We start from the raw sequence: 21,355 nt of genomic DNA, 5'->3' as shown, positions 1-21,355 counted from the left end.
TTAGATAGCGCAAGTTTCCGCCCAATTTGAGGAGTTCTTCCGTATTCACCCATTCAGCTGCAGGTAAGTTATTTCCCTGTCCTCACCTTCTGAGCCCCCGTCGAAGACCTCGACGTAGTCGAAGGCGCACGACTCATCAAACTCGAGGGCGATGACCTTGAAGCGCATGACGAGGATCCTGCCCGGTTCGACGTTGATGAGTGTCCAGCAGCTGCTGTTTTCCGGGTACTGGTACGGGTAGTTGGGACTCGTCACGTTGCCCTCGTTGTCCGTCAGGGTGTCACCGCACTCTTCTTCCCCGCTTTCTAACGCTGCCAGGTAAAAAAAAAAAGGGAAAAATTTGAGTGGTCTTGGCAACCCACAGTGTGCAGCAGAATATATAATTGGGCTAATTCATCCATCGAAAGATGCACCAACTAGCTCTCGGTAGTCCTCGACGTCGTCTTGTTCTTTGTCCCTTTTTTTAGGCGGTTATTCTACTCGGCTATAAACGTTTGCAAGTACGGCCTCTGGGCACCGCCATCTTGCTGCTGTTATGGGTAGATCATCTGATAGTCAAGTACTGCTGAGGCTGTGGGTACGCCTCAGCAAAGTTTGACAATCAGTCGATCTACCCATACCAACGGCAACATGGCGGCGGCCAAAGGCCGTACTTGCTAACGTCTGTAGTCTGCTGCGGGTTAAGAAAAGTAGGACGAGATCCTCCCACCAAGTCCTTTGCCTTTTCCACTTCAGAAGAGCTAACTAAGTACCTAACTATGGGATACATGATTAATCTTACTCCGCGAAAATTCAATGGCATTGGCGGTGATCGCTTTTGCGTCATATGAACCGCTGTACGCGCGCAGACTCATGGTTTTCCTCATTGAATTGGGAGGGGCGGTTGCTGCCATCTATCGTCGTGGACAGTCTTTGAGGCAGGAGAGACAGTCGTCTATGCTGTCTTGGCGAATCCGGTATCTCGCGGTGCATCGACGGCCTTCTCCCTCGGTGCAGCACGACAGCCTCTACAGCGCCATGCACACAGTCTTGGGGCACGATCTGGTGCTGTGGTTGGGTTGTTCAATGAAAATTATCGGAGTAGAATGCATTTTCTAGTAAGGTATTTAGCGAACGTTGGACAGGAGTCGAGAGAAGTAAACAACCAATCATGGCGATCAGAAAACTTTGTGGGTTGGGCTTGTCCTGCTCTTATTTTTCAGCAGACTATACACTAACGCACTGTTTATAAAACAAGCCGGAGTCTGCCTACGCCGGCTGTATGCAGTGCGCGTGCGCAGAAACCAGATTCGCGTCAAGTAAAGCGTCTGCACATGAGCAGGGCCGACAGCAGCGCCACCGCTGTGGCATTGCGACAGTGAGTTGAGTTGATCTATAGGATCGAGACGTTGGACAAACTCTACTCGTTTTCAGCTCAAGAAAAGGGAAGTTTTGCGCGAAGTATACTTCGTTTCAATCTACGATGGACTAAAAGCTAGCTAAGGACCACCCGATCCAATCGCGAGGCACTTAGAAATTGCGTGGTATTTCGCTTTGATGCACGTATCGGGGCCCACGTCTCGAATCAATGATGGGGATGGGCGGACAGTTCTTTGAATCGAATAGCACTGAGTGACTCACTAATTTTACATTGTAAAAAAAGCCGCCATATACATGCTCTTTGCAGTGTCCAAACCATAAAAAATATGCAGCGTTTTTTGTTTTATTCCAAGCATTATTCGTCCACCTTTTATCAATGTTAAGCATGTCTCATTTTAGTGTGGTACGTGATTGGACCTGGCGGCCCATGGCTTTGGCCTTGCGTGCGCCGTAGGTTGACACAAGGTGTCGTTTTTACAAGATGTGGTTGTCGGAGAAAGAAGCGACGCTTTTTGGCGTTTGAAACGTGTACGTCTTGATAAGACAAGATATATCTAGTCTAAAATTCATCTACTTATATCTTGATTCTCCACATAAAGTGGAGAAATTGTTAATGCTCCGCGAGGAGTCAGACTTTTTAATACCTACTTCAGGTGAAAACGAATACTCGATAAGCTACGCATTGAGTTCTGCGCCCCATTGGCAGATGTTCTTGCGGGGGCCGCCATCTTGGCACGTACTGCAAAGCAGGCGCAGCATGGCACTCGTTCCTATTCGACTTCCTGAGGATCAGGTAGGGCGTAGCACTTTCATAAATAGGGGGCGTAGTACGTACACCCCTTGTCCCATATATGTAACACCCCAAAAATAATTTCGACGTTCAATCCACTGACGTCAAACTGACGATACCAACTTTCACGAGCCACTTGATAGTTATGTGATATAACACAAAAAAACTAATGTGCGTGCCAAAGACTACAGAAAAAAATATAAACCCTGACGTTTTGGAGCAGGGCCAACAAACATTGAGAGTGTTTTTTTTTTCTTTAATGCATACATTGGCTATTTTAATAAGTTGTATATTTCGATTATCAATCCGCTGTTGAAAGTTGGTATCGTCGGTTTGACGGCAGTGCTCTGAGACCCGAATGGTTGTTTTGGGGTTGAGTTGAAGCTCGGGCGATCTCGTTTCGCCCCGTCGTCGACTTTTCTGCATTTTCGGAGGGCGGAAAACAGTTTCCCGCGATTTCAGACAGCGCTTCGGATGACTTGCGGCAATGATTATGAACACCTAGACGGTTGAAGTTGCGCTCTTCTGAAGCGTAACGTACTTAAGGGCTGTAAGACAAACGTTATGCAGAACCATCGTCTTCCAGTTTAGCTTTCACGCGTGTGTTACAAGTGCGTTCAAGCATCGCGTAGAGTTCTGTGACTGATGAGCCCACATGAACTTGTCTTTACAGAGTGTGCGAGTGCCCGCGTGCAGGGGGTAATGTGCAGAGCTACGCGCTTGCGTTCACGTGCTTGAGGTAGCGCTGCGTCGTAATGTTTACCAAAGCCCCTTCATGTTTTAAAAGTAGTGCAATGTGCGTCGATGCACAAGGCACGTGCAGCGTGCAGCCCTTGGAAAGATTATGGTGCACAGCGCAGCACTGAGCTAGATTTCAGACGCCATGCTCTTCTTAGAAGTGGCGCGCGGCACGTCTCTCGAGCATTTCCACAACAATGAATGGCGCCACTTTTCACGGGATAGATGGGCTTTAATGTTTACAGATGTTAGCGCAATCCTTACATGTTTGTCGCTTCGGAAAGTGAGCTAAGCATTGTTGGGACAATGATGCTAAGCACGAGCTAAGGATGCCAGATACGCACCAACTCTGGATATACAGCTGCCAAAAGCATCTTATAAAAAAAAAAGTCCACCTTACGCACAAACAATGAAGAGAGCCGCGGCTACAAGTCCCTCATTAGAATGTTCTATAGACCATGCCGGTTAACTTGTTTCATTTTGTTACTGTTCCTGTCGTCGATATCTTTGACTAAACTAAAAAAGCAGGACTACTTCGATTAATAATTTACGAAATGATAAATATAAAACGTGACGTGTAAGGTGGCATGAGGTGGCTTGATGCAGAAATATTAAATTCCTGCCCTTTGACTTTCCAAAAAAGGGGCTTCGTACGATTGCGCGTCGGCAATTGACGCTTTTAATGCTCGCCCATCAGAGCCGAGAAGTTGTGCTTTCATCTAGGTGGCGCAAGTCGCCGCCCATTCGGGGTTCAGCCGTGTTTGCTCATGCAGAGTGAAATTCGCGGCAATTGTTTGTTGTTGTCGTTGTCCTTTTTCCCAGTCTTGGGTTTACTCAAGTCTCTACTATGTACAGAAGTTCATACCTGTGACCCCTGTATCTGCAAAGAATTCTAGGTGAAACCCTTTCTCCTCGTAGGACTCGTCCGATTTGAAGACCACCGTTGCTGTAGTCGCGTTAGTCTGGATGGTCTTGTTGAAGCTCGTGCCGCATAGCTTCCCCAAAGACGTCTGCTTCTGACCAACCAGGACATCGATGTTGTCGTATCTGCAGAAGACACAGGAGGATTAGCTGTCGCAGGAAGGAATTTCATCGGTCGCAATGACAGGAACGAGACATACAAACGTCAAATTATGATCCTAACTGAGCACGGGTATCTCTCTCTTTCCTAAAGATAAGGCCAGGTGGCTTCAGTCATCGTACTGGTAATATCTCATCCCCAGTTCTTATGTTCTGCTGGCTCTATTTATCCCGTTTAACCTACATTCCAACTAATCTAAATAGGCCCTTTGACTACTACAAAAATGGCTATGCTCAGTAGTGCCTGGACAACTCTGGTGTTGCGCAAGTCTTCTGTCACAAATTCCTTATTCCTGCTTACTGGTTACCAGCTGAACGTTGTGAAAAGTAAGTAGTGTTGGCCTGTAGCTGAGCCGGTTGGTTACCCATGCTTACTGATTACCAGCTGAACGTTATGAGTTCTTGAGTTGCGACATGAAATACAGCGCCATATTTGAAAGCTTCCGCTCGTGAATATTGCCATAACTCTTTTATCACTCAATAAAATTGAGTGGTTAAGAAAGCAGTCTTTTTTGGCTTGAGTCTTCTTGCACCAGAAGGAAACCAAAAACGTTAGGGCATAAGCAAAAGCAATATACTTGGAACTTAAGGTTTTTCTTTGTGCTTGGTTTGCTCTGGTGGCTGGGAGCCTTACGCAAACGTGTATCTTTCTAGTTCCCATCATACTTAGGAAAATCCATTCAAGTAATTATTGTTTCTTCATAAAATCTAAACTATGCATTCATGGCTATGCAGAGTTCGTTGAAAAAGCGGATGAATTACCCATTAGGTACATAAAATAACTGCTTTAAGGCATGGCACCCTTGTAAGTTATCACACAACTTTGGGGCTGAAGAAGACTTAGAAAACGGCAAACTCGATTCCCAAAAATGTATTAATCTTACACAATAATAAAAAACTTCGAAGCTTGCCTTTTTTTTCTTTTTTTTACAAAACTAATAGTTTTAATGATCATACATTGTGTATAAATAAACTATTAAAAAAACTGATCAAGACTGACACCCACTCCGGAACGACTGAGAGAGCCATAAAATTTGGCGCTGCCTCTGATTCAAGAATCAAAAAATGGGTATTGTCAGGCCGAGTTGGGGTGTATTTAAAGTGGACCCTCAGAGGCTCAGTTAACGTGTACCGAAAACGGTCATCTTGATGATATGGCACAGGTAGCAGATTCACGAAATTTGGTGTCTGCATACCTCAGCAGAAACAGATTCAGTTATGCATTTGCTTTTATACATGGGTCCTTCATTTTCGGGTAAAACCCAATATTTTTTAATAGTTACACCCAAAACACTTTTTTATATAAAATCGGTTTAAAACAGATTTTTACCCGAATTTAGAAAATGCATTCTACCATTTTACAAATTACTCTCATCCGAATATATTTTCTATGAAACAAAAAGTCGGTAGGAATACGTACGCTAGCTTCAGAGCTTGGAGTAGATGCTAGATTCTGTTGACCTCATTAAACTTCAGTAAAAGATCGAGCACCAAATGTCATACATGATGATTGAAAACCTGAGACTGTGGTCTGAAAACCAGAAAAACGTTAAGTTTTTCTGTTTTTCGAACCACTATCTCAGGTTTTCAATCATCATGTATAACTTACACCAGCTCGCCTGCACTTTAACCGTTTTTTCATTGACCAAAAATGTCATTTTTTTGACCATTTTGAAATATCATTTGCCCTGGTTGCCTTTTCATTTAAAATAGCACAAAAGAAGAACAAAATAATAAGCAGTTTTGATTTGACATGAGCGCTCATTCGAGTGGCAGTGTTGTGCATTGTAAAAGCTTTGTTGTCGACAGGACGTTTTATCAATTCAGATATGTCCAAAACCGTACAGGTCTAACATATAGACAGAAATGCCACCCATGCAGATAATTATGTAAGCAACAAGGTTTTATAAAAAAAATAGAAACAACACAGTGAGCTGTCATGTTATGTCAGAATGCTGTCTTGTGTATTTTAATGACTTGGTTGCGAAAAAACAAACGCATAACACTCAAAGTTATCATAACCCTAATATTAATCATAGATATTTACTTCTAAATATAAAATAAGAAAGTGAAAATGGGGAACAATTGACTCATGACTCGAAAACTCGATTTCTCCCTGATTACAAACTTAGAGCAAAGAGCCTGATATTTAAACCCAGGTTTCTTTTTATATAGAAAACCGGAAAACGAAGGCCCTATTTATATACAATGTAACATAATTGGAAATGTGTTGCGCAATGTGGATTCACTTGGAAGGAGCGAGATAATATGCTTTGAGAAGATTGAAATAAAAGCGTCCCGGATAAAATGGTTCCGAATAAAATGGCCCTAGATGAAATGGCCCCGGTCAAAATGATTCCAGTCAAAATACTCCTGTTTAAAATGGCTCGGGACAATTAGTCTCCGTGCAAAAAGGTCCCCGTGAAAATGATACCGGCAAAACGTTCCCGGTCAAAATGATCCTGGAAAATATTCGTTCAAGGCAAAATGATTTCTAACATTATGGCTCCGGCCAAAATGGTCCCACTTGAATATTGCTGCAATCTTTTCCTACAACTAACGGACTTGTTAATTGCCAATTTGTCCGGAACCATTTTTTTTTTCGAGGTCATTTTGACTAGAAACATTTTTTCTACAGCCCGCTTTGATTGCTTACTCGCAGCCGGGAGACTCTTCGATCTCTATGGCGACGAAGCGTAGCGTGATGCTGCCGTCCGCCTTGATGATCCACTTGCAGAACTTGTTCGACTCGTACGACTGCGGGTAGCCAGGGCTGAACAACCGGGCCGCCTTCGACAGGGCCGTGATGTTGCCGCCGCAGTCTGAAGAAAAAGAAGGAAACGAAACCGACTTAGGCACTTATAACTTAATGAGATACTAATGAGATGCCCGGGCATCTAATTATCGCTCCTCAGCCAATGAGATGGCGGCATTGGCCGAGGAGAACGTCGAAGGACCGATCACGAAGCAAGAAACGTGAACGTGTGAAGTTACGACCTGCCCTCCTTGAGCTGTCATTGACAATAGTAATCTGGATTCGCACCGCCTTCTAACGATGCATTCTTTGTGGGGAATCTGCAATTCGCGTGCATTACCTTGGAACAGTATGCGCAGTCCGTTCAGTTGTCCTACGTGGAGAACGAAGCAAGTTGCAATGGAGATCTTTATTTTTTGGAGAGAAAGTTTTCTTATTCCCTGAATAGTTATGTTTAGAGAATATACTGTGTGACAGGTGCTAAAGCCCAGGTTAGTAGTCGTGTTGTTCTGGCCAAATGGCCCGTTGGAGATATCAAACGCCATGCTCATTTGTTGCATGTTTTTCGTCCTTATTTACATGAAGCAAAATTGACGAGAACCGTTCGCTGCATTCGACAGCTATGTGATTCGCAAGTCTGAAGTGAAACCCTGCGATGCCCTCCTAGATACAAAATTTGAGAGGCAAGACAAATATAAATACAAAAAGATCAGACGATTTGAAGACTACAGCACAAAACTCTTGTCAAGAAAAGTGTCCACATGATCACGTGTTTAAGTTGTTTCGTCCCCACAGTCAATGACTGGCGCAATTTTATGAACTCGTTCCAGCGGGTGAGCGGACAACGCAAACTTCTCGCATACAATACAGACTAAATGCAGTCCGTTTTCAACCCCCGACTGCTTGAAAATTCGGACCACAAACTTGCCAGAGATAACATTTTAGGGTCGCGCCCTCAGATAATTTTACTCTTGTATTGTACTTGCATTATAGCATTATACTATTGTAGTTTGGCAAGTCAGAATAAAACATGAAAATGGTCGCAGCTGATACGAACAGCTTGAAGAGGATGCTCCTTGAAAACTCAAAATGGAAATCAAATTTTCTCTAAAGCCACACTCACACGGCTCAAACGTCATACAAAGGTCACGATGTTCGATGCAGACACGATGACAACATTGTGTGCAGACAGGCCTCACGCATGTTCATAGCATGTTTGCTTGATATATAGGGTGTTCGAAACAACGAGGCTGGATTTAAAATGGGCCGTAAAAATCAGCGTATGCGTATAGCAATCTAAACTTTTCGTCAAAGGTGTATTCCACAGGTCGGCTTTATCTTGTAAAATTATAAAGCATAGCTCCCTTTCTGTAAAAAATAGGGCAAAACACCTTGCCAGTGTCAACGGCGGACGGCGACGCAGGCGACCGATTCGAGTGGCAGGGCGCGTTCGGCGCACGTATTGATAGTGGCGCTACCTCCTTATCGAGACTGCTCGCGACGACCGTGGTCTATTAAATTGAGCATAACATTTTTGTTATGCACCTATGGTTTAAAAATAATTGCGGACAATAAAAACAGAAGTCGAAGTAAAGACAAAATAAAAAACGCGATTGCATAACGACGGCGCTCTTGCTGCCGACGGATTTTCTCTGCTTTCTTTTGCTGGTCGGCTACACCTTCCGACGCTGCTCCTAACGCCATCTATCAATACGTGCGCCAACGCGCCCCGCCGCTCGACTAGGTGGTCTGCTTGGCCCTCTGCCGCTAACCCTACAAAATTTCTAGACCTCTTTTTTTTTTTTTTTTTTCAGGAGGGGAGTTACGCTTTGTAGTTTTACAAGATAAACCCTACCCGTGAAGCATACGTTTTTATGAAACGTTTAATGGCTACGTGCAGGCGCCAATTTTTACAGACCATTTTAGATCAGGCCTCGTTATTTCAAACAGCCAACAGATGTATGCTTCAAACATGTTTGCAGGCAATTTTCTTTTGTGTGTGTGACCAGTGTTACAAAAGTGGAACGCAAGAAAGAAACACGTCTGAGACATTGTCTGCTGGCTGTCTATTGTACGCTGTATTCGCAGTGTGACCTCAAAGTTATACTACGACTCTTCGGGGTTCTTCATCTAGTCTAGAAGCCATGTGTCACTCTGAGGCTCACAGGAGGGTTATTTTTGAGGTCGTGTTACTCGGTGTCATGCAACAAGCCTTCCCGCCTAAATTCATGCTCCACAGGCACCATTCCACTCAATACACCTGTAGTTTGAAGCAGGGGGCACACAGCTTATACATCGTACAGATGACTGTCTGCATACAGATTTGAACGGGAGTCACCCCGAGATCCGTGCCACGAATGCCGCATGGCAACGAGTTCAAAGAAAATAACTTGGCACGCGGCAGATTCGAGCCACAGATGCTCTAATTAATTACAACCTTCAAGTGTAAAAGAAAAGTAAAAACACACAAAAAAAAACTTTCATGCGTGTTCGCGTTAACGGTGTCTTCGTCTGCACTTTTAGACCGACGTGCAGCTTTGAAACGACACGCCGCTTGCGGTGGCGCTGTTGTTGGCGCGGCGCATGCGCAAAAGCCTCCTTTCGGACGAATCTGGTTTGTGCGCACGAGCAATGCCCACGCCTGGTGGAAAGGGCAGACGCGGGCTTATTTGTAAACGACGCGCTGACGTAGACATCGTCCTTCCGCCATTTTGTTTGATCGAAACATTGCGTGAACCGAAATTCGTCTGATATTTTGTATAGAGAGAATGCTATTGTTATCTCTTGAAACTCGCTGCAAGCTGGGTTTAGAAACGAATTTCCGCTTGTGAGGAAAGCTGCGGTATTCTCTTCTTTCCGGCCCTCCAAATAAAAGAAACGTATTCTGTGCATAGCTGTGAACTTTCGCGAACGGAAGCGACGCATAGTTACAAGGTCAAGGTAATACGCGATGTAGCGTGCACGTTTCTGCACTTAGAGGAAGGAAGTTTTCGCGCCTCAAAGGTCGTTAGGGTTGTTTCGCTTTTAGTTTCGTGTTGTTTTAACGTCAAGACTGCGCGAGCGAATGTATCGCAGCAAAGTGGTATGTTGGACCAGTTGGTTTGTCTTGAAGTCCGGTAGGAAGAAAAAGACATGTACAAAGACAAGCTATGCGACACAAGGTGCATTCGAAACTTTATTTAAAATAAATGTCAGCAGCAAATATCGGTGCCAACTCGAGATGAAAAAAAAAATTGCTCTAGCTTGGTCGTGCTGACAATGACCGGGGGACCAAGAATGTGTTGTATTACCAGACGCATTTCTGGTAATATGCGTGCGGTAACTCAACACATTCGGGGTCCCCCACTCCTGGTCATTTATATCAGTGAACAACACTTGGCAGCAAGAAAGATAGCATTGTTTTCTTTCTTCCCCGCAACTTTTGTTGTTGGTGTTGTTGTTTTAGAGCGCAGCTCTTAGGCGCCTGTTTTCGGCTTGAGCGGCTTCGGCGTCGGCGCAACCAACCGCGCGCGTTGCATTGGGGAACGTCACAGTTTTCCTGCTATATTTAGCGGGGAAACAGAATTCGTGTTGAGTCCATGTGACGGTAGTTTTACCGCTAAATTTACCGGGCAAATTGACGTCACGTTACCTCAACACCAATTTAGTTTGTCCGCTAAATTTAGCGGGGAAAAGGACGTCACGACTTCGTGTCACGTAACCGATGAACAAATGCAGCTGCAGGAGGACAGGAGGAGGAAAGGAGGAGGTGGAGGATAGCAGGTGGTGAAGGAAGAGGGGAGGAAGAGGAGGAGAAGAAGGGGAAAGGGTACGGAGGAGGGGCCTGCCCCCCCCCCCCCTGCGTATCCTCCCCTCCTCCTCCTCAATAGCTGCGCTCTAGTTTCGCATTACAGAGGTTTGTAAACGTCTTTCATTTCTAATTTAAATAAATGCTTAAGGTGGACGTCAGCCGGGCGCATTAAAGATGTTCGTCTTTCTCTTTTATCCCTTGGTCCAGGTAGCGTCATGTTCTCGAACTTCTGCATTTAAATCGCCGCTGCTTACGTCACACTTTCACTCAGTTTCTGCTTTCCGCGATGCGTAGTTTACTTACACTAGCCGAAAGACACAGCTATTCTTTTTCCCAGAAGCCCGATACGAATTTTTCCGTTCGGTACAATTAAGATTGCCAAAGCGAAGTTCAATCAAACTTAATCCCCACCACAAATTGAACTGGACGCACGATCGGTGGAATCCATACCCAGCAGCTCACGTCACGTATATTGCTCCACGCAAACTTGGCCCCCGCGGGAAATCTATATACAATCAACCGCAACTGCTCTTCACAGCTCGTTTTCATTCCGATGACCTTATTCAGGGACTGCACTTTTAATGGGTTCCTGGGAAGGCGTTAGTGTAATAGAATCACTTCTCCTCCGACCTTCCCCTTCAGCGCGTATTTACCTCGTTCTAACCATGACCCCTTGCACCGTGTTTCAAGTTTGCCGTGAAATAGTCTCTACTTCCGGTGAAATACCTCCTGGCGAGGCAACACAGAGAACATATATTACGTATACGCTGTCCTGTCGACATAGCAGCACGCTTCGCCTACCGGATTTGTGCGATGAAAGCACGTTCGACTGGAACAAAGAAAGAAGCAGTATACTTTTGTCATTCTGAACTGACGCGTGGTACGATAGAACACGTTTTTTGAGTCGGTGCATCTAACACCAGCTATATACTCGCAGTGATTAAAGTCGGGGAGGTCTTGGGGGGTTTCCGACCCCCGCCGGCGATTGGTGAAAACGCAATCATAAGTACTCTATCACGTAATCAGAAATGTTAGGATTTTTCCCATTGAAGTTTTGTTGAGTGCACCATCTCCGGAGTGAGAAAAACTACGTTGTGATTAGCCATGTCCCTTTCGTGTGGAACAAAATGGCGGATGTTTCAGGAACACTATTAATTCTTGACGAGAAAAATATTCAAAATCCACGTTGTCGTTGGGGATTTTTTTTTTTTTTTTTGAGAAACATGCCGGGTTACGCATCCATTTTAGTCAAGCCCGTTTTGTGTGCATCTAATATGAGCCCCCTCTTTACCAGCAACCCCCCGCAACTTACGGGAGACTTTAAGCACTGTATACGCGTATCCACCTCAAGAATCGCAGTGAAAAAAGTCCGGCTCCATGCGGAGCATTACTAATTTTAACTTTTATGGGGTCAATGAAGATATCTAGGCGCATCTTAAATTACCTGCTTGTTATTCTATCGGGATATACACGGTTCAATCGCTAAGGGCTTCGTTTGCTCCCCCTGCAACCAAATCATCTAGGAACTACTTGGCGCTGCGTAGGAGCAATGCGCAAAGGACTTTTCTCTTTCTTTTTCTTTTTTTCTGGTATGATAATAAGTATTGAATAATCAAAACCCCTGCACTAACAGTTCGAAGTAACAGAGAGATCGAGCGCAGACGCTGATTATGGACGAGTGCAGCGTCAGCGTTTGGCTGCAGCCTCATGTCCATGTCAATACATGGAAGGATGCTTCCGACGTCGGGGATTCAATGGCCGAGTTGGCGCCAGTCGAGCGTGATGACGGTACGTGTAGGTAGAGGAGGCTGTTCATAAACTCCAATTACTCCAGGTTGTGTTGGTAAATTTCGGTGCAATCGCCTTTCTACCGAGAGTCAAGCTGCGACTACCGACGAGATCGACATTGGTTGAAGTGTTATTGTCCCATGATCGCTTTCTCCAGACAATGGTAGTGAGGCGCCACTCACGAAGGAGCCCGGCCACCAAAGTTCGAGATGTATACGTAGCTGACTCAATCCGCAAAATTTGGTAGTTGAGGCATCGGCCGCCAGATTTAACGGATACTGGTCACGTGTAGGCATCAGCGTGACGATGCCTACTCGTGGCGTCGTCAGCCGGACAGTGGTCACGCTGATGACGTCAGGTTGATCGGATCAGCGGATCTAGTCACGTGAACATCATCCACTGCAATCGGCGGGCGAGTCACGCTTTCTTGTAACGCTGGAAAGGGCCTAGTCCAAGCCTGTAACGTATTCAACCTTTAAAAAAATGACGGAGAGCTGACAGAGAAAAAGAAGTACTCTACAATCGCTCCGACTTTTTTTTCTTTTTTAGGCACCTCTTTCTTTTTATCTTTCAAAATGAGCTGAGCGATTAGAATGCGCTATAATCAATAAGAAGCTGAAAACGGCGGGGTGTCTTTTTCAGAAGCCCGGACTCCAGCACACTCCGCCATGCCTCGGCTGCGCATTCAGGCTCCAAGCTCACGAAACATCGAAGTGCTATCGAAGGTAGGAAGCTGGCGCGGGAGGTGGAACAACCGCAAATCCTCCCTGCCGTTCCCATCCCGTCAACTGACCACAGACGTTTGCAGGGATGACCCCCGGGCGCCGCCATCTTGATGCTGGTATGTGTAGAAGGCCTAATAGTCAGGCTTTATGAATAGGGAGGGTGTTATCACCGGGCTCAAGTTGTTCCAGGTTCCTCGGAGGGCGTGAAGCTACGTTTACTATTAAAACAAGAGTGGTGACACTAATTAATGCGAAGGGTGCAGACGAGCTTCATTCCCATATCGGTGTATACCTCTTGTAAGTGTATACATTCCACCAGCGTTTTCTAAAGCCGCACTCAAACTACTCGTACATCATGGAAAATGTTCACTGCAGACATAATAGAGAGTTTTAGGGAATAGTTTTTGTACACCCGATACGGTACGGTACGATGAGTCCTCCGGTACGAACTGCGTATATGCTACCGCAGAAGACTCGCACATGCAAAGTTCGTACCGGTGGGCCCATCCTATCCAGACGGACGTGCAAAAACGGTTCTCTCGAACCCTCTACTGTCTGCAGTCTGTTTTTTTTTTTTTTTTATGATTTCTGGGCAACGATACCGCGGGTTAAGGAAGGTTTACGCAGCCCCTAAGGTGCATAGATATCTAGGTGAGAATTCTGACAGGCTTAACTAGCTTTAAAACCTTAAAGTTCAGATCTGAAATTCGACCGTTGCTTCCTATTCGTACGTTCCGCGAGCACGGAAGAAAGCTTTCGGATCACACTTCACTCCATCTTTTTTTTTTTTTTTTTTTTTTTTTTATGTCATCGTAGCTTAGTAATACCTGTTTAAAGTTATTAGTCTTAAAATCAGCAATTAATACCACCAACAAAAACGTAGTCAGTAATATGGAGAATAAAGTGACATCATCGCATGACGCCTTTCCTATTGACCAATCAAGACGTGTCACGTTCTCTTTCTGCGCGAGTCGCGTTACGTGCTGTTTTCACCAACCCTCTTAAACGTGCCTTGAGAGATGTTTGATGCGTCACGCCGAAAGCAATTCGAGTTGCTGTAATCCTGGAATTTCCATCCAGTGTCAAGTATATCCCAAGACAGCGGCAATACACTCATTCTTGAGAGTTCTTCAGCGGCGTCGAAATGAAGTCGCGAAGCACCAGGGCGTCAGTTTTTAAATCCTTAGACCCCGCATAGTACTTTTGCCAATTTAGCGGTTTGGCCGCTAAATATTGATATTTTTTTAAAGTTGTTTAGAGGGAAAAATAGCCGTTTAGCGGTTTGCGGGATTCTTAAGCCGGGGTCGCACTGCTTATACACATAATACAAAAGACGGTCTGCATACAGGTTCGAATGCGAGTCACCGCGAGATCCCTGCTTCGAATGCCGCATGGTAATAAGCTCAAGCTAAAAACTTGGCACGCGGCATTCAAACCACGGAGGTTGTGGTGGTTTGTGTTTGCAGATTTACTTTTGTATATGTGCGAGCAGTGTGTGTGTGTGAGTGTGTGTGTGTGTGTGGGGGGGGGGGGGGGGGGGGGGGTACCCGGGCTTTGGTGAACTTCAAGTTCTGTTAGCGTTTTATTTTTGGCAGTGTAAAATGTTCCCCAGTTTAAACTTATCAATCGTAAAAAGCTTAATGTACGTGGCAAGTGAGAGTGATGTGGCCTTTATTTTTGTTTACTCTCAACAAGATTGTTGTCAGTGAAAATAACGTTTATGTTTTTTATGGAAGAACTATAACCAAAATCCAAAAAATGGTTCAGCCCGACGTTTCAAAACCTGCTCGGTTTCTTCATCAAAGGTGACTAAATCGTGAGGAGCAGCAGCAGTTTTCATCTTCTTCCGTTGAGATTTTACGGTGGCAAACATTGAAACACTCTTTAAAATGATGCGTGTCAATGTATGAATTCGTTTCATCCATCCCAGACCGAATGAAAGTATCGCGAGTTTGCGTTATACATAAGGGTGGTGCACAAAACGTTTTCAATAATTACAGGCCAATTTCTGTATTACCCGTTTTTTCTAAAATATTAGAACAAATAATAAATAGTCGACTAACTAGTTTTTTTACAAAACACAAAATAATTTCAGAACAGCAGTTCGGATTTCAAAGGAATAAATCGACGGAAATGGCACTTCTAAACATCAAAGATAAAATTATAGCCAATATAGAAAATAAGCACTATACTATCGGAATATTTCCTGACTTTCGAAAAGCCTTCAACTCAATTAAGCACAAAATACTGTTAACAAAGCTGAGTACCTATGGTGTAAGGGGCAAAGCGCTAGAATTAATATGCAGTTACTTGAGCTCTCGTTCACAATTTACCGTATATAACGGCGTTAAGTCTGATATACAACAAATCGCATATGGTGCCCCACAAGGATCCATTCTAGGACCATTATTGTTTCTTGTTTATATTAATGATATTGTACATATCTCGCGTTTTGCGGACATGGTATTATTTGCAGACGACTCCAATGTTTTCTTCTCCCACGATGACCTCATACATCTCGAAAGTGTATCAAATGATTGGTTAAACAAACTATCCACGTGGCTAGTGACAAACCAGATTGAATTGAATATTTCTAAAACTAAATATATTATTTTCAGGGCAAAAAACAAGGCACTTAATTATGAAATCGATATAAAATTTAATTCAAACAAATTAGAGAGGGTTGAATCCATAAAGTTCTTGGGTGTATGGTTTCACGAAAATTTGTACTGGAGTATTCATGTATCTAAACTATGTTTGACTCTCTCACGTTCAATTGGCATATTACATAAGCTAAGACTTCTACTACCAACATGGCTTAAGCGCCAACTATACAGTGCACTTGTGCACTCTCACCTACATCACTGTTCATTGGTTTGGGGAACGACATCAAAAAGCAACCTTGAAAAGCTTTTAGTACTCCGAAAAAAAGCAATTCGGTCCATTGCATGCTTGTGTTATAATGATCACACGTACATTTATTTTAAGAAGAATAATTTATTCACTATCCAACACCTAATATTTTTCAACTTCGCGAAAGTAATCTTCAATTCTCTTAAAAGCAACACGGAGTCCTTTGTTACTCAATTTCCGTTAAGAGACACCCAATACAACTTGAGACGTGTGGAATATGATAGAGGCCAAATACGTACTAATTATGGAGAACAAATATTGAAGCAGCAATTGACATAACTTTTAAATATGCATCCACAAATTCTTCATATAACAACTAATTCAAGATCTCCAATTACATTTAAAAAAAGAATAAAGGATTATATTTTCAATCATGTATAAAGTCTTGTAAAAAATTCTGCCAGACATTTCATTGCGTTAGAAATGTACATATTTCTTGTTATTTTTGTTATGTTCTTGTGTTTTATTTGTGTATATGCTGTGTGTTCGTTGTAAGAGCTGCGCCACTCTGAAACCTGTATGGGGTACGGAACCTGAGTCAGGTGTTTTAATACACCTTTTGTCCCTGCCACCCCAAAAACAAAATGGCAAATAAATACAATACAAAATACAATACAAAGTCTGCAGTCACATATTACCCAGTAAACTATACACTACAACGCAGAAAAAATAGGGGCAATAGGATTTTAATTTTTGAGTATGGTTACTGGAAATCCCAAGCGACATCAGGCAAGTCAGAAACGTCTGCTGAAAAATATAAGCTTTTGCAAATCATGTCAGTCTAGTCAATGAGGCTTTGAACTGTCAACAAATATTGTACGATAGATTGAAACTATAAATCTGTATGTCGGCTGGTAAGATTAGACAACAAGGCTGGTAGAAACTGGTCCAGAAATATTATGCAATATGCATCGTTCCGTGCATGGAACGTTTCCGAGTCAAACAGGGCAGGTCTTTTCTAAGGGTTATTTTATTTATTTGGCTATTTTAGACTAAGTATATCAATAAACGGTGTTTAAAATGCATTCTTGCCCTTAAATTTAGTGTTTTTAACGGTTTCTCGTGATTTCGTTACTAGGTTTCTTTTTTGTTGGTAACACTGCGCCCTGGATATACGTGACATCAAATCAAATCAAATCAAATCAGTTTATTTTCTGCCACAAAAATCTGAGTAGTGGCCCAGGAATTTGCCTCCAGAAATTCACAGTATAAAATAAGTTGCACCTTGGTACAGGTAAGATGGACGCCTCGACGTATTTGGTGTTAGAAACAAGACAGAGCTTCGAAGTGTTTTCCAGAATGAAATTAGAGACCAGGGGCGTCACCATCCAGAAATACTTATGGTTATGTAGAGCACGTAGTTTACTGTCCTAAGTTGCTTGTTTATTGCTATAACGGAGCAGCCGGTACTGCATAGACAGTGACATCTTCATCATGTCTTCATTGATCAATGAATATGGCTCCTCAATAAAGATGTTGAAATTCAACAAGTTTGCAAATTTCTCTGGGTTTGTAGATTAGAGACACAAATAGAATTAATTGAACATCCTTGATGATGCGTGCACTGAACATAACCGACTATTATGACTATGGTATAATATTTCTGAGTCCGTCCATTACTTGTCGTTCTGCTAACAAGTAACCTGTAGAATTGACCCTTCAGTAGCTGCTCTGAGGCCGCCATACTTTGGGCACGCACATTGAGCAGGCATTGCTCATAAAAACACAAGTGGTGGTACGTCGTCGTTCGGCGCGTGCTGGGGTGCAAATTTATTCGGCACGTGTGCTGGGTCAGCGCTGGCCGTGAATTAGGGTCTAATTACTCGCTTCGCAGGAGATGCGATACTCAATGGATGGATGGATGGATGTTTATGGCTATACCTTTGGTAACGGGCGGTAGCTTGCGCCCCCTAACCTAAGTCTAGAAGACATAGGCTGCCGCCAGTGCTGCTTGATGAACTTTTGAAATGGGTCTATTTGCACATTCATGGGAACCCGTTTTAGAAAAGCGAGGCACCTGCGCACGCTGCATTCGACAGCCGGCATCACGGCCTAACCGTGACGTCAGGAACATGAGTCGGTCTATAGCCCATTTTGTTTCTCAACTATACAAAAAGTAGGTATCTCAGAGCGCTCTTGTTTTTTCCTCTCCGTTGCATAGCACACTTTCGTCGCCGATTATCTTAACGGCTTTGCTTGACTATACCGACAGTTCCCGACTCAAAAGCATCTCTGGAGTACGGTCGTTTTGCCACTTACATCCTGTCCGCCCCCCGGAGGGCTCACACGAGTGCCCTTGCGGCACATCCTCATGCCGAATGATGTGCGTGCACCTCTATGCGAGCTTTTGATGCCGTGTTCGTTGGAACCGCTTGAGCGAGTTCGAGGTCTTCCTTCACGCCGTCAACACCTACCGCGACACCGGACGACGGAAGGTTGTATTCGGGGCACACGCGTGTAGGCATGTAAAGGGTAACCCAAACTACCTAGTGCCACTGGAAGAATATTCGAAAGACCCTACGTTTGGACATATCAAGGCTGGTGCACGTGGTAGGCATTTGCTTGCGATTTCGCAGCTCCGGCATTGAGCGCTGCAGCCTCCACCACGCATTTTTTCCCGCATGAGTGACGTCGCAACAGCGAACTCGCAAATAAAATCGCACCATGTGAATCGGGCATCACACACAACCTGTTCAGTGTTCGCAAAGTTGGTGATCTGCCAGACAAAACTTGTTCGCCAAGTTGGTGCCATTCCAGGTGTACCTTGTTTGCAAAGTTGGGGATCTGCAAGACACACCTTGGTTCGTAAAGTTGGTGACTTGCCAGATACACGGTGTTCGCAAAATTGGTGGCATGCTACTGTCAGATATACTTCATTCGAAAGGTTGGTCACAGACCAGACATAAATTGTTTGAAGATATTTTAGATGTACTTTGCTCGCAAAGTTCGGTATCTGCAAGACACACCTTGTTCGTTGGTGACTTGCCAAGTGAACGCTGTTCGCAAAATTGGTGGCTTGCCACTGTCAGGTACACTTCATTGCTAAGTTGGTCACATGCCAGACATAACTTGTTCGAACAGCTGGTGACTTCCCAGGCACACTTTGTTCGCAAAGTTAATGACTCAGCATATACAATTTGTTTATAAGGCTCATGACATGTCAGGCACAATTTGTTTACAAGGTTGACGACGCACCAGACACAACTTGTTCACTAAGTTCTTTACTCCTCGGATACACCCCGTTCACCAAGTTACTGACTTGAAAAGCCCATCCTGTTCGCAAAGTTGGTGGCATGCCAGAGGCACCCTATCCACAAAGTTGATGACTTGCCAGATACACCTCATTCGCAAGGTTGGTGACATGCCACGAACACCTTGTTCTCAGAGTTGGTGACCTGCCAGACGCACCTTGTTCGCAAGGTTGGTGATGCCTACCAACAGTGAGTCAAAAGATCCCGCCTGGAAGCAAGAGATACTGCTCCAGACAACCCGGCTGTCCATATATATTTTAAAATATCGACCAGGAATGTTGCCTACTTTCTCGTGTAAAAGGACCAAGCCATTAAACAAACAACTAAAGACTGATGTCCGACACGTCAGGCACACCTTGTTAACAACACATCCTACTCTTCGGCATTTATACATGCAGGCTCCTATTGGCCACATTCACTAAGGCAGCACATTGGCCCAGTTCGTAATCATTGTGCATAACGGACACAAGCAGCTCAGTAAACGACAACGAAAAAAGGCGTCCACGACAATACACACCTGTCACTGATCATTTAAAAAGGGCAGGGCAAGGTAAGTCCTCAGCATCTCTTTATCGCTCCGCGGTCAATGAGATTGTACCGCAATCATGAAGCATAAAGAGTAAGCATACAAGGTGTCTCCCCCAAAAAATGTACGGGGTTTTTCCATCGCCAAAATGAACTATGCGTCGCCGAACGCACCTTCTCCGCCCAAAGGTAGCGCTAGTGGTCCGAACCACTATATCAAAGTTTCAGAACTAACCGTTATCTCAATCAAAACATATAAGTCATTATCTGAAATTTTCAATGGGGAAAATGGCGACCAACGAAAACGGGCGAAAACGGGCCCCCATTTTTCCTACTGAAATTTTCAGAAAATCAATTATAACGTTTGAATTAGATAACATTTAGCTCGGACATTTTGGCATATGGAATTAGATTGCTAGCGCTACATTTGGGCGGAGAATGAGCATTCGGTAACGCGTAGTTCATTTTTAAAATAAAAAAAAAAAAAAAAAAACTTTTTTTTCTTTTTTTTTTTGGGGGGGGGGGGGGGGTAGCACTTTGTAGTAGGTCACACCCTGCGTTTATTAAAGGGGCACTGCAAAGGGACGAAGAAAGCCAAACGCTGCTTCGAGGGCGTGCCTGTCAGTGTCAAACATGAGCGTTCAGCGACTACATTGGTCTAGAACGTCGGATAATGACGACATAAAATGCTAGAGGTGGGACTGGCTGAATTGGTGCACACCTTCTGGTCCTTTCAAGTTCGTGATTCTTTGCTTGGAACACCCGTAAATCGGTGGGTCGTTCACATCTTCATAGATGGGGATGTTAATTCCAAACAATTAGGAAGATCGCGCATGGTTGTTGCACGCTCTTGTCGCTTTGGTTTTCTACTGGTTGAGACCAAGGACGTCATCAACAATAAAAAATGTGCTCAAAATTCTTACCTTATTTTACCTATTATGTTCAAAATAGACCAGATTTCTTCTTTATTTTAATTTTGATATGCTGCTAGAGTCCTCTTTATTAGTTTTAGCGAACGCAATGCAAATTAAAAAATGTACAGAAACACTTTGCATGGACCCTTTAAGCTGTCCGTGGCTATAGGAGGTTTCACCGGTCTGCTGACTTGTAGCAGAACGATAAAAGATGCCGCGTTTTTCCCAACAATGAGGACAGTTTTTCGAATTGAATTCACAAAATGCCCCTTCAAGCCACTGAAAGGCTGACTTAGCGGACGGGTTTGTACTTTCGGAACAAACGATATAGTTTTCTGTAAATAGTTTAATGTAAAGGTCTCTGCCGTTCTTTTACATCTTATAGAACCCGTTTTTATATACTGTTTTTTGTTCAATTGAATACACACTTTGAAGGCTAAATCTCATGTTAGTAAGAAAAACAAAAAGCATCATATTGTTTATCTTATTTTATTTTTGGTTCTAACAAGAAGGGAGAAGTCGACTGTCATATTTGCCGACCCTTATTTAAAGTGAAACGCAAACGGCATCCCCACATATCGAATGGACCTTTCCAGTAGCGGCTTCTGACCACTGTTTGCAAACGAGTTTTTTTACGCTCCTGCTTGCAATGGCTGACCGGGCAGGAGCCGGTAGCCACCAGAAGCCACAACCTATGAGCAGACGCCTCTGCCGCCGGAGGCCATAA

At 43.9% G+C, this 21,355-nt stretch overlaps 1 protein-coding gene across 1 annotated transcript in view; it reads right to left on the bottom strand.

Annotated features, from left to right (window-relative positions):
• The window catches only part of LOC8026137 (CUB and sushi domain-containing protein 1), an 80,202-nt gene that overhangs the window by 30,174 nt on the left and 28,673 nt on the right, over positions 1-21,355 (bottom strand). The window contains exons 3-5 of the mRNA XM_029980804.4: positions 6,624-6,789; positions 3,753-3,934; positions 87-311 (exon numbers count right to left, since the gene is read on the bottom strand). Of these exons, the coding sequence (XP_029836664.2) occupies positions 87-311; positions 3,753-3,934; positions 6,624-6,789 (573 nt within the window). The remainder of the gene's footprint in view (positions 1-86; positions 312-3,752; positions 3,935-6,623; positions 6,790-21,355) is intronic.

Source organism: Ixodes scapularis, unplaced genomic scaffold (genome assembly GCF_016920785.2).
Source record: "Ixodes scapularis isolate PalLabHiFi unplaced genomic scaffold, ASM1692078v2 PGA_scaffold6__148_contigs__length_123643588, whole genome shotgun sequence".
Taxonomy (NCBI): Eukaryota; Metazoa; Arthropoda; class Arachnida; order Ixodida; family Ixodidae; genus Ixodes; species Ixodes scapularis.
The sequence above is the reverse complement of the archived record's forward strand: the minus strand, read 5'-3'. Positions and strand labels throughout refer to the sequence as shown.